General features: G+C 39.0%; 1 protein-coding gene across 1 annotated transcript; it reads right to left on the bottom strand.

Annotated features, from left to right (window-relative positions):
* Nucleotides 1-2524: 2524 nt before the first annotated feature.
* On the bottom strand, nucleotides 2525-10324 carry steap2 (STEAP family member 2, metalloreductase). The gene is made up of 4 exons (XM_016237704.1): nucleotides 9782-10324; nucleotides 7353-7880; nucleotides 3186-3350; nucleotides 2525-3093 (listed from the first exon to the last, which is right to left on the bottom strand). Exons 1-4 carry the CDS (start codon nucleotides 10280-10282, stop codon nucleotides 2809-2811), a joined length of 1479 nt encoding a protein of 492 aa, XP_016093190.1. The 5' UTR covers nucleotides 10283-10324; the 3' UTR covers nucleotides 2525-2808.
* Between the last annotated feature and the right edge of the window lie 2278 nt (nucleotides 10325-12602).

Here is a 12602-nt window from a genome sequence, read left to right as displayed (position 1 = left end):
CCCTTTAGTGATAATGGCTTAATAAAAGATTTAACAGGCTTTAGCATCGCAGTCCTGCGGCTATAGAGACGGACTCTCTGCTCATCTCGTCACGCTAATTGATTTTATTATGTGTCCAGGGTTCAGATACATCTGCTGAGATCTAAACTGAACATTTTGGGGGATGAAGAGATTATATTTTATCTCATGACGAACTGGTGGTGGTGGGCAGCACTAGACACCCACAGCTAGGTGAGTTTACCCACAATGCTCTGTTTGTTTGAGAGGGAGAGGTGTGCCATCTGCTGGTGAATGTGTTTGTGCTAAATGTGTGGGAGTGAAAACTGTAGTAGGTAATGAGTTGAAAAGTCAGAATGATTTTAGGACCCCACCAGCAGGACTGACGTGGGATGATACTATAATTCAATGCCTTTTGTGCCAAAATACATCATACAAATATTTGATGCTATTTTTGCTGTTGTGTCTTTTCGTAGTTAATATCTTCAACTGAGTGAACATGAAGACCAGTTGCATTTGCCACATAACATTCTGAGGGAAGATTTTCAACTATGTAAGTTTATGTAATGTACTGCAGTCAAAATAAAATAATTAATATTTTTGTAAAGCAACATTTTTGTCTTTTAATTCTTTTTAACCTTTAATCTTCTATGCATACTAAAAAGGTACTACAATGTCTTTTTTTGGACATGATACCATGACAATATCATTCCTGTTTAGTCATGTAATGTGGTATTACCATGGTATTTTTCAAAAGTACATTACTAAAATATTTTTTGAAAGTAATTAATACTTCTTTTCAGCAAGGACGCATGAAATAGATCAAAAGTGATAGTAAAGACTTGTACATTGTTACAAATAAAAAGTATTTTTAAATATATGATAAATAAATAAATGAAAAAAATGGTCACAGAAGAAAATATGTGATAATATAACATGTTCTTTGAGCAGCAATTCAGCACATTAGAATGATTTCTGAAGGATCATGTGACTGAAGATTGGAGTAATGAAAATTCAACTTTGCATCACAGGAATAAATTCTATTTTAAAATATTTTAAAATAGAAAACAGTTATTTTAAATTGTAGTAATATTTCACAATTTTACGTTTTTTTGCTGTATTTTTGATTAAATAAATGCAGCCTTGGTTAGTAAAAGTCTTTAAAAAACATAAAAAAATCTTACCAACCCCAAACTTGGAGTACCGTGATTTTATTATCTAATGCAATGGGAACACCTTATGTTTGTATGGGAAGGTAAAAATCTGATAAAATCAGCTAAAATATATCAAAAAAAGAATTAAGAATGTCTTAGAGAGATATTCTGTACATTTGTATTTATTGTTACTCACTCCAAACATCAAGTGAGGCACAGGAGTTTGAGTGTTCACACTGCAACCAAACAACACACTGGAGACAGATAGCGCTGTGCAACAAGACAAGTGACACAAAACAGTTTCACAGGAAACAGTGTAGAAAAGAGCTGTCTGTTAGCATGAGATGTTAAGCTGTGAGTCTGTGCAGGTCATTTCCAGTGACTGAACTTGTCATGCCTGTACAGAATACAGATGTTAAAACAGATTTGGTGTGACATGTCAGTCTATCATATGAACCATCAAATCTCACAGAGTGTTGTGAATGCAGTTAATCCAATGTTTAAAAAAATGCTTAAGTTATACTAAAATCAACATGAAATGGCATTCACAACCCATTTAACGTATGTGATATATTTCTCAGTAAAACAGGGCAGAACTTCAAGGAGTCCCATTGGGAAAGGACTGGAGAAAATAGGGTGTTTCTGTACCAGAATAAAGCCCGGGATATGAAAGTTAGGAGCATTTTGATCACAAAGGTAATGCTTTTATTTCCCCAAAAACTATAGTTCTGTGCTATTTTGGGCATAAACTTAACACATTTCCTGTGTGGATAAAGTTTCATGTTGATGGAAGATTGCAAAGACAATTTTTCATGTTGACGTAAAGTCATAAGCCAGAGTTTAGGCATGAGATTTAATCAAACTGCACATTTAGATGTGTTCAAATGTTTAGGGTCGGTACAATTTTACTTTTGAAAAAAAAAAAAAAAACTTTATTCATCAAGGATGTATTAAATCAAAAATGAGAGTAAAGACATTTATTTCTATTTCAAATCAATGCTGTTCTTTTGAACTTTCTATTCATGAAAGTAGATTTATCACATTTCCACAAATTAAGCAGCACAACAATTTTCATTCATAATAATAAGAAGAAATGTTTTGTTCGCAGCAAATCAGCATATTAGAATGACTTCTGAAGGATCATGTGACACTGAAGACTGGAGTAATGATGCTGAAAATTCAGCTTTGCATCACAGGAATCAATTACATTTTAATATATATTCAAATAGAAAACACTTATTTTAAATTGTAATAATATTTCACAATTTTACTGTATTTTCAATCAAATAAAAGCAACCTTGGTGAGCATTAAAACATTAAACATTCAAAAACATTAAAACATCTTACTGACCCCAAATTTTTGGACAGTAGAGTGTGCATAAATAACATTGTTTTTAATAAGGTTCGGTATACAATAGACTCATGAACAGGTCATCCAGTCACATGACATCCTCCTTTGAAGGGGTCAATGAGGTCACATGACCATCACAGTTCTAACTCAACTCTTACCCATTAAAGAAAACAGGACTGGAACCTTACAAATAAATCTTTGAGTCCAATAAAGCAGCTATGTCAACTTATAGATAGGTTGTATGCTGGCCAGGAAACAAAAGGCTAAGAGTTTACTGTTACTGTGACATTAAAAACTGCAGTGCAGTTACATGATGGTGACCCTCTCAGGTGAAACGTGGGCAGCTGGTCTCTCGTGGTTGGTGCGGCTCTGATTGGAGTCTAATCCACGCCTGATCCGTTTCAGCTTCCGGCTCACACAGGGAAGCAGCAACACCACTTTTCCGATTATCACCGTGACGGGCAGAACCAGGGCCAGGACAAAATTGGGCGGCATGTAGAAGCGATAAGACTCCTCCAGAAACGCCCGCTGCCAGCCGAAGAGCAGAGCGTGGAATGTGGAAATGAGCAGGGCGATGTAACCTAGAGTGGACTGACAGGATATAGACGCCCGTTTGACATCTTATTTGTCTGAGGACCAAAGAACACTGAAGCTGCAAGATTGGAGGATGGAGATTGTCTTACCTGGATAAAGCTAAACTCTCGCCAGTTGAGTGCGTTGTGCACCGATGGAATGGAAGTGACAGCTAATAGAGAGAGGAGCCCCAAACCCATGATGCCAAAGGAAACGTACATCTCCACTCTCCAAACTTCCTCTTCATTCCACGAGTTCTCTATGTTGGCATGCACCTACAGAGAAAGAAAAAATAAGATTTGTTTATAGGATATATTTTTTTATTTACATTTTTATTTTATTTGACTAAAGCATTTTACATTCATGCTACTATACTATATACTTATACTATACTTACACGTCCTTCAGCCTTATTTGAAAACTGTAGTTGAATGTTATGTGTGTTGGAGCAGGGTTGGAACTAAACTCTGCAGGGCTGCGGCCCTCCAGGAACTGAGTTTGATACCCTGTTCTAGAGGGCACATGACTGAAGTAATTAATTTAGGTAAAGGGGTGCAGAGCCAGTGGTGGTTTTGTAGGCAAACATTAATGCATTGAATTTTATGCGAGCAGCTACTGGTAGCCAGTGCAAATTGTGTAACATGCGTTCTTTTCGGCTCATTAAGGATTAATCTTGCAGCGGCATTTTTGATTAATTGTAAAGGTTTGATAGAAGTGGCTGGAAGACCTGCCAAGGGAGCATTGCAATAGTCCAGCCTGGACAGAACAAGAGCTTGAACAAGGAGTTGTGTTGCATGTTCTGAAAGAAAGGGCCTGATCTTCCTAATGTTGTATAAAGCAAATCTGCATGACTGGGAAGTTATAGCAATGTGGTCTGAGAAATTCGGTTTATTATCAATCACAACTCCAAGTTTTCTATCTGTTTTTGAAGGAGTTATGGTTGATGAGCCTAACTGGATGGTGAAATTTTGATAAAGTGATGGGTTTGTTGAAACCACAAGCAGTTCTGTCTTAGCCAGGTTGAGTTGAAGGTGATGGTCCGTCATCCAACAAGAAATGTCTGTTAGACATGCTGAGATGCAAGCAGCTATTGTCGGATCATCAGGATGGAATGAGAGGTAGAGTTGAGTGTCATCAGCATAGCAGTGAAATGAAAAGCCATGTTTCTGAATGACAGAACCTAGTGATGCCATGTAGACAGAGAAGAGAAGTGGTCCAAGAACTGAGCCCTGAGGCACCCCAGTAGCTAGATGTTGTGACTTGGACACCTCACCTCTCCAAGATACCTTGAAGGACCTATCTGAGAGGTAAGACTCAAAACACTAGCGCGCGGTTTCTGAGATCCCATTTTCCAATAGGGTTGGACAGCAGAATCTGGTGGTTCACCGTATCAAAAGCAGCAGACAGATCCAGCAAGATAAGTATAGAAGATTTGGAAGCCGCTCTTGCCAGTCTTAGGGCTTCAACAACTGAGAGCAAGTCTCTGTTGAATGTCCACTTCTGAAGCCAGATTGTTTGCTGTCCAGGAGGTTATTCTGTGTGAGAAAGGCAGAGACTTGGTTAACACAAATCATTCAAGTGTTTTTGCAATGAAAGGTAGAAAGGAAACCGGTCTGTAGTTCTCTAAAAGAGATGGGTTAAGGGTGGGTTTCTTAAGAAGTGGGGTTATACGGGCCTGTTTAAATGCTGAGGGAAAAATACCAGTGTGAAGGAATGTTAACGATGTGAGTGAGTGCAGGTACAACGGCAAGAGAAATGGCTTGAAGGAGATGAGATGGAATAAGATCAAGTGGACAAGTAGTAGGATGATTGGAAAGGATGAGTTTAGAGACTTCTGCCTCAGAGAGTGGAGAGAAGGATAGAAATGAGTGTATGTTTGCTGGTTAGATGTGTTTGACAGTTTGTGGTGTGGCAAATTGGGGTTTGTAATTTTATTAATGAAGAATGTGGCAAAGTCGTCAGCTGTTATACTTGATGAAAGAGGGGGAGGAGGAGGACAAAGGAGGGAGGAAAATGTTTTACAGAGCATGCGCGATAGGGGCAGAAGAGGTGGTACGAGCTGGCCTGGAAGACAAGGGGAAGACACTGTCTAAACAAGACGTAAGAGTGGAGCAGAAAGTATCAGTAGCACTGTTAACATCAAGAGATGATAACTGTTCAGGGGGAGGACACGAAGATGAAACCATAGCAGATAGCCGGGAGGGTGAGAATGAGCATAGGTTACGTCGAAAAGTGACATGTGGAGGGGTATGTGTTGTGTCAGGAAACATGTTGAGGTTAAGAGTGAGGAGGAATTGATCCGAGGTGTGCAGTGGAGTAACCACTACATGATCAGTGGAGCAGTTTTGTGTGTAAATAACGCCTGATTGCCTGATTTGTGAGTAGCCGTAGTTAACACTAGCTTGAGATCAAAAGAGGCAAGCAGAGTGTGGAAGTCTGCAGCCTGAGGTTTATCTAGGTGGATGTTGAAGTCTCCAAGCATAACTAGTGGAGTACCATCCTCAGGAAAGGTTGAGAGCAGCACATCTAATTCTTCCACAAAGTTACCTAGTGGTCCTGGGGGTCGATAAACAACTATAAAATGGATTTTAAGAGGGCGGGTAATAGTGGCTGAATGTGATTCAAATCTTTATGTATTTATGTATGTATTCATATATTTATTTTATATTGTATTAGCTATTATTATTAATGTAATATTAGCTACACCCTCAAAATATAAAGTCCAGAATAAATGTATGAGCAAAACAAAACAAAAACACTTCCACCACAGTGAAACTGCTGGATCTCACTGGTGTAGAAGAACACACACAGACCTGCTGATAGGCCATGTTGAGCATCAGGTATCTCTCTGAGCGTCTCATGGGCAGGCAGAGGCTGTACAGCACGTGAATGCAGCCAAAGAAGAAGCTCAGCAAGCCCAGCTGTTTGCGGCTCTCCAGCCAGCCCTCCAGCCAGGGCGGGAAGCGGCGGTACTTTGTCCCGTAGATGAGCTGGTACACAGCAGCAAGCTGTCCTGCTAAATACACCAGTGCTAGCAGAATGATAGCCACTATAGGCAGTGTCCTGTTCACTATTTCCAAAGGAATCTTGTAGAAAAAACTCTGTCTGGTCTTCATATAAGGATGGATAATGTCCCGCACAAAGGAGTAAGCGAAAAAGAAGATGGACAAGGCGACCGCGATCAGAACGGGTCCTTTCCAGGCGGTGAAGAGATGCAGAGGCATATTCTCAATCTCTTTGGCAGAGGAGAGCGCACCCATGTCCACAGGGATGAAAGTGAGCTGACGGGCCATTTCAATGAGCTGCTGTCGAGCGTCCACTGAATTACTGCAAATATAGACCTGTAGAAAGAGATTACAAGCAATCAATAATCGCTCCTTTCAAAACCTTCATCATTCACAGCAGCAATTAGGCTGATATATTGGTGACCAAATCATTGTTGGCCAATTCCAGGTTTAAATTAGATTGTGAATACCAGATTTTCAATGTGGTCTCAGACTTTAGATCCCACTGTATATATGCATTATAGTTTACAGTAGGAACAATTCCCTAGAACCCATAACTAGAGTGGAAGAGCAGAAAGTATCAGTAGCACTGTTAACATCAAGAGATGATAACTGTTCAGGGGGAGGACACGAAGATGAAACCATAGCAGATAGCCGGGAGGGTGAGAATGAGCATAGGTTACGTCGAAAAGTGACATGTGGAGGGGTATGTGTTGTGTCAGGAAACATGTTGAGGTTAAGAGTGAGGAGGAATTGATCCGAGGTGTGCAGTGGAGTAACCACTACATGATCAGTGGAGCAGTTTTGTGTGTAAATAACGCCTGATTGCCTGATTTGTGAGTAGCCGTAGTTAACACTAGCTTGAGATCAAAAGAGGCAAGCAGAGTGTGGAAGTCTGCAGCCTGAGGTTTATCTAGGTGGATGTTGAAGTCTCCAAGCATAACTAGTGGAGGACCATCCTCAGGAAAGGTTGAGAGCAGCACATCTAATTCTTCCACAAAGTTACCTAGTGGTCCTGGGGGTCGATAAACAACTATAAAATGGATTTTAAGAGGGCGGGTAATAGTGGCTGAATGTGATTCAAATCTTTATGTATTTATGTATGTATTCATATATTTATTTTATATTGTATTAGCTATTATTATTAATGTAATATTAGCTACACCCTCAAAATATAAAGTCCAGAATAAATGTATGAGCAAAACAAAACAAAAACACTTCCACCACAGTGAAACTGCTGGATCTCACTGGTGTAGAAGAACACACACAGACCTGCTGATAGGCCATGTTGAGCATCAGGTATCTCTCTGAGCGTCTCATGGGCAGGCAGAGGCTGTACAGCACGTGAATGCAGCCAAAGAAGAAGCTCAGCAAGCCCAGCTGTTTGCGGCTCTCCAGCCAGCCCTCCAGCCAGGGCGGGAAGCGGCGGTACTTTGTCCCGTAGATGAGCTGGTACACAGCAGCAAGCTGTCCTGCTAAATACACCAGTGCTAGCAGAATGATAGCCACTATAGGCAGTGTCCTGTTCACTATTTCCAAAGGAATCTTGTAGAAAAAACTCTGTCTGGTCTTCATATAAGGATGGATAATGTCCCGCACAAAGGAGTAAGCGAAAAAGAAGATGGACAAGGCGACCGCGATCAGAACGGGTCCTTTCCAGGCGGTGAAGAGATGCAGAGGCATATTCTCAATCTCTTTGGCAGAGGAGAGCGCACCCATGTCCACAGGGATGAAAGTGAGCTGACGGGCCATTTCAATGAGCTGCTGTCGAGCGTCCACTGAATTACTGCAAATATAGACCTGTAGAAAGAGATTACAAGCAATCAATAATCGCTCCTTTCAAAACCTTCATCATTCACAGCAGCAATTAGGCTGATATATTGGTGACCAAATCATTGTTGGCCAATTCCAGGTTTAAATTAGATTGTGAATACCAGATTTTCAATGTGGTCTCAGACTTTAGATCCCACTGTATATATGCATTATAGTTTACAGTAGGAACAATTCCCTAGAACCCATAACTAGAGTGGAATTAATTCACTGAGTTTATAAGGTTTCAAAATTAGACTGTGAGATAAAAGCAAGTTTATGGCATGGCTGTAATGGATCTTTCATTGTGTTAATAAAACCTTTTCCTCTTTCAGCTCACAGAGTTTCCAAAGAGGGCAGATCATCTGTTCATCATTCGAATCAGCTGCTCACAGAAAGTAAGGCATTTACTTTCACTGCTGGCTGGAAGAGCCATGGGTCTCTGCTAATACGAGGAGACATAATCCTCATCATCATCTTCATTCCTTGGACACCAAGTCACTTCAGGATTGTCATTAGCATACCGAGGACTGTATTTTGTTTTTGACCCACAGCATTCAGCACTCTGTTGAACACAGCAGGGTCTGTAATATTTTATTTTTGCCTATACTGCAGTTATAGAGCAGTAAAACAGAGTAGCCTATATATGTGTTCTTTAGTAAAACTAAAACTATTTCAAAATATTTTTCGTTAAATGAAATAAAGTTATATAGTAGATCTGTGTTGTTAAAACAAATTTTAAATATTTTGTCATTAATTGAAATAAAGCTAAAATAAAATGTAAGTATTAGATGAAAAACTCAAATTAAAATAAGAAATATTGCCTTGTCAACTAAGTGAAACAAAACAAATTTAAATACCAAAATGTTTGAAAATGAAACTGAAATAATAAAGCTGAACAGAAGTCGTTTTTAAAAATAAGTAAAATTACAAAACCACATAACAGAATTACTAAAAATAAAAATTAAAAATTAAAACAAGAATTAAAGCTACTTCAAAATATTAATAAATAAGTGCAAGTACTAAAATTACTAAAAAAACTGAAAGAAAAATTAATTAAAGCTGAACAGAAATCATTTTTGCAAATTAACTAAAATTACAAAAGCACATAGAAGAATTACTAAAACTAAAACTGAAAAAATTAAAACTAAACTAAAAGTAACTTTATAAGTTTTATATTTATGAGTTTAAGCACTAAAATTTCTAAACATAAAACTGAAATAAAAAAATTAAAGCTGAATAGAAATATTTATAGTAATAATTACAAAGGCACATAACAGAACTAAAACTAAAAATGAAAACAAAAAAGCTACTTCAAAATATTAATAAATAAGTTTAAGTACTGAAATTACTAACAATTAAAACTGAAATAAAAATTAATTAAAGCTTACTAGAAATATTTAAAATAATAATAATAATTACAAAAGCACATAACAGAATTACTCAAACTGAAAAATTAAAACAAAAAATTTAAGCTACTTCAAAATATTAATAAATATGTTTAAGTACTAAAATATTCTAAAAATAAACAGATTAAAGTTGAACAGAAATATTTGTAATAATAATTACAAAAGCATGTAACAGAATTATTAAAACTAAAATTATAAAATGAAAACATAAAAAAGCAACTTCAAAATATTAATAAATACTATAGTACAGAAATAATACTTCAATTCCACTGGTACTATATAGACTGCGAATGAGTCCAGGTCAAAGACACTGTGTCTGGGCTCAGATACACCTTGCGCAGACTGTTCTGAAGCTCTGAACAGAAACATTTTGTTTTATTTGGCCAAGCTTGCTAAGAGATTATTTGGCTCAGCATGTACAAAACTTTTAGACTTTCCTGAGTCTTGTGGCTATGGAAGTACACTGAATTTTGTACAACGTACCTGTCGACTGGAGTCTCTGGGGCCTGACTGCATGGCCCAGGACGAGATCACATTGAAGCCTTTGACCACAATGGATTCTGGGAATAGGGACGCTAGGTATTCTGCGTTTGATTCTGGATACTGGTTGACCCGTCTGTTGTTGCTGACATCCACCAGTATTTTTCCAGCCAGCAGGTGTTTGATGTCCCAGAGGGAGGAATAGTGCTCTCGGCGAATGGCCAGGAACACGATGTTGGCCTTCCCCACTGCGTCCTCGTGATGGGTCACGTCTACCACGTGTGGGAATGACTCGGCCGCTCTCTTGGGCTGACGGCTCCCCACCACCACGTGAAAGCCGCTGCGGAGCAGCCGCAGGGTCAGGCTTTTGGAGAAGTCTCCAGAACCGATGATGCCAACCGTGGGCTTGCCCGATCCCTCTTTGGACCCGTTCTTCAGCCCGTTTGGTAGGAAGCAGACTTTGGTGCTGGCCGGGCTGCTGCCCAGCAGGGAAATAGAGTCCATTTTCAGGCCCAAAGCACCTCGTACTGGATCTTAAGACACTTATGGAATAATGCTTTGTTAAGGGTTATTTCACCCAAAAATTTAAATTAGCCTGTGTTTTACTCACCCTCAAAGCATAGGTGTATGTGACTTTTTTCTTTCAGACGAATCCAATTGGGAGTTACAGTGGGGCAAAAAAGTATTTAGTCAGCCACCAATTGTGCAAGTTCTCCCACTTAAAAAGATGAGAGAGGCCTGTAATTTTCATCATAGGTATACCTCAACTATGAGAGACAAAATGAGAAAAAAAAATCCAGAAAATCACATTGTAGGATTTTTAAAGAATTAATTGGTAAATTCCTCGGTAAAATAAGTATTTGGTCACCTACAAACAAGCAAGATTTCTGGCTCTCACAGACCTGTAACTTCTTCTTTAAGAGGCTCCTCTGTCCTCCACTCGTTACCTGTATTAATGGCATCTGTTTGAACTTGTTATCAGTATAAAAGACACCTGTCCACAACCTCAAACAGTCACACTCCAAACTCCATCATGGCCAAGACCAAAGAGCTGTCAAAGGACACCAGAAACAAAATTGTAGACCTGCACCAGACTGGGAAGACTGAATCTGCAATAGGTAAGCAGCTTGGTGTGAAGAAATCAACTGTGGGAGCAATTATTAGAAAATGAAAGACATACAAGACCACTGATAATCTCCCTCGATCTGGGGCTCCACACAAGATCTCACCCCGTGGGGTCAAAATGATCACAAGAACTGTGAGCAAAAATCCCAGAACCACACGGGGGGACCTAGTGAATGACCTGCAGAGAGCTGGGACCAAAGTAACAAAGGCTACCATCAGTAACACACTGCGCCGCCAGGGACTCAAATCCTGCAGTGCCAGACGTGTCCCCCTGCTTAAGCCAGTACATGTCCAGGCCCGTCTGGACAGCCCCACAACATTACTGCTCTAGAGGAGATCTGGATGGAGGAATGGGCCAAAATACCAGCAACAGTGTGTGAAAACCTTGTGAAGACTTACAGAAAACGTTTGACCTCTGTCATTGCCAACAAAGGGTATATAACAAAGTATTGAGATGAAATTTTGTTATTGACCAAATACTTATTTTCCACCATAATTTGCAAATAAATTCTTTAAAAATCCTACAATGTGATTTTCTGGATTTTTTATTCTCATTTTGTCTCTCATAGTTGAGGTATACCTATGATGTAAATTACAGGCCTCTCTCATCTTTTTAAGTGGGAGAACTTGCACAATTGGTGGCTGACTAAATACTTTTTTCCCCCACTGTATATTAAAAATTGTTCTGGCCGCTCCAAGCCTTTCAATGGGGGTAAGCGGGTGTTGGTTGTCAACAGTTCATAAGATGTGAAATAAAGTGCGTGCATCCATAATAAAATGGAACCCGTAGATGACGCGGAAGCCGTTCCGGCGGATGACGTAAGACGTTGAGCGTTGCGTGATAATTGACGAACGAGGAGACAAAACAAAACAAAACGCCGGTCATGAATTAGAAGTACAAAACGAGGATTTGTAAAGAAGAATGTAGGAGGATTTCAATATAAGCCAAGAGGAGACTGGTTTTCCTTTGCTAAAGTAAGGAAACTTTGCTTCCTTTGCTCCTGCATTTCTCAGAGGCGCGCGCACGACACATACGTACTACGTCATCCGCCTGAATGTCTTCCACGTACCTCAGTCAGCTGAAGTGAGAAAAAAGTGTTTATTACGTTTGAAATATGGATATTTATCTTAAAAAAATGCTTGGCTTCGCTACAGGAGGCCTTTATTCACCCCCCGGAGCCGTGTGAGGGACGTTTTACTACGGATGCATGCACTTTATTTCACGTCTTCTGAACTGTTGACAACCAACACCCGCTTACTCCCATTGAAAGGCTTGGAAGTGCTAGGACAATTTTTAATATAACTCCAATTGGATTCGTCTGAAAGAAGAAAGTCACATACACCTAGGATGCTTTGAGGGTGAGTAAAACACAGGCTAATTTTCATTTTTGGGTGAACTAACCCTTTAAAAGAGATCTCAGATGCCTATTTTGTGCAATTTGGTTAAAAGACAATCTTTTTAAACTTGTCAAGAACTAATATTTCACCCCACAATAAAAAATACAAATATATTTTATATATTTTATTTTGAGATGAAATATCACTGGAAACATCTTTTCTGGACATATTTTTACAAAACAAGAAAAAGGTTTTTTTTTTTTTTTTTTTTAAATCATGGTGGTATTTATGTCCTTTATTTTGTAGAAATGTGTCCTGATAGCATGATTTTCATTATTGTATTACACTAATGAGAAACAAA

Source organism: Sinocyclocheilus grahami, unplaced genomic scaffold, assembly GCF_001515645.1.
Source record: "Sinocyclocheilus grahami isolate Dianchi unplaced genomic scaffold, SAMN03320097.WGS_v1.1 scaffold19.1, whole genome shotgun sequence".
NCBI classification, from domain to species: domain Eukaryota; kingdom Metazoa; phylum Chordata; class Actinopteri; order Cypriniformes; family Cyprinidae; genus Sinocyclocheilus; species Sinocyclocheilus grahami.
The sequence above is the reverse complement of the archived record's forward strand: the minus strand, read 5'-3'. Positions and strand labels throughout refer to the sequence as shown.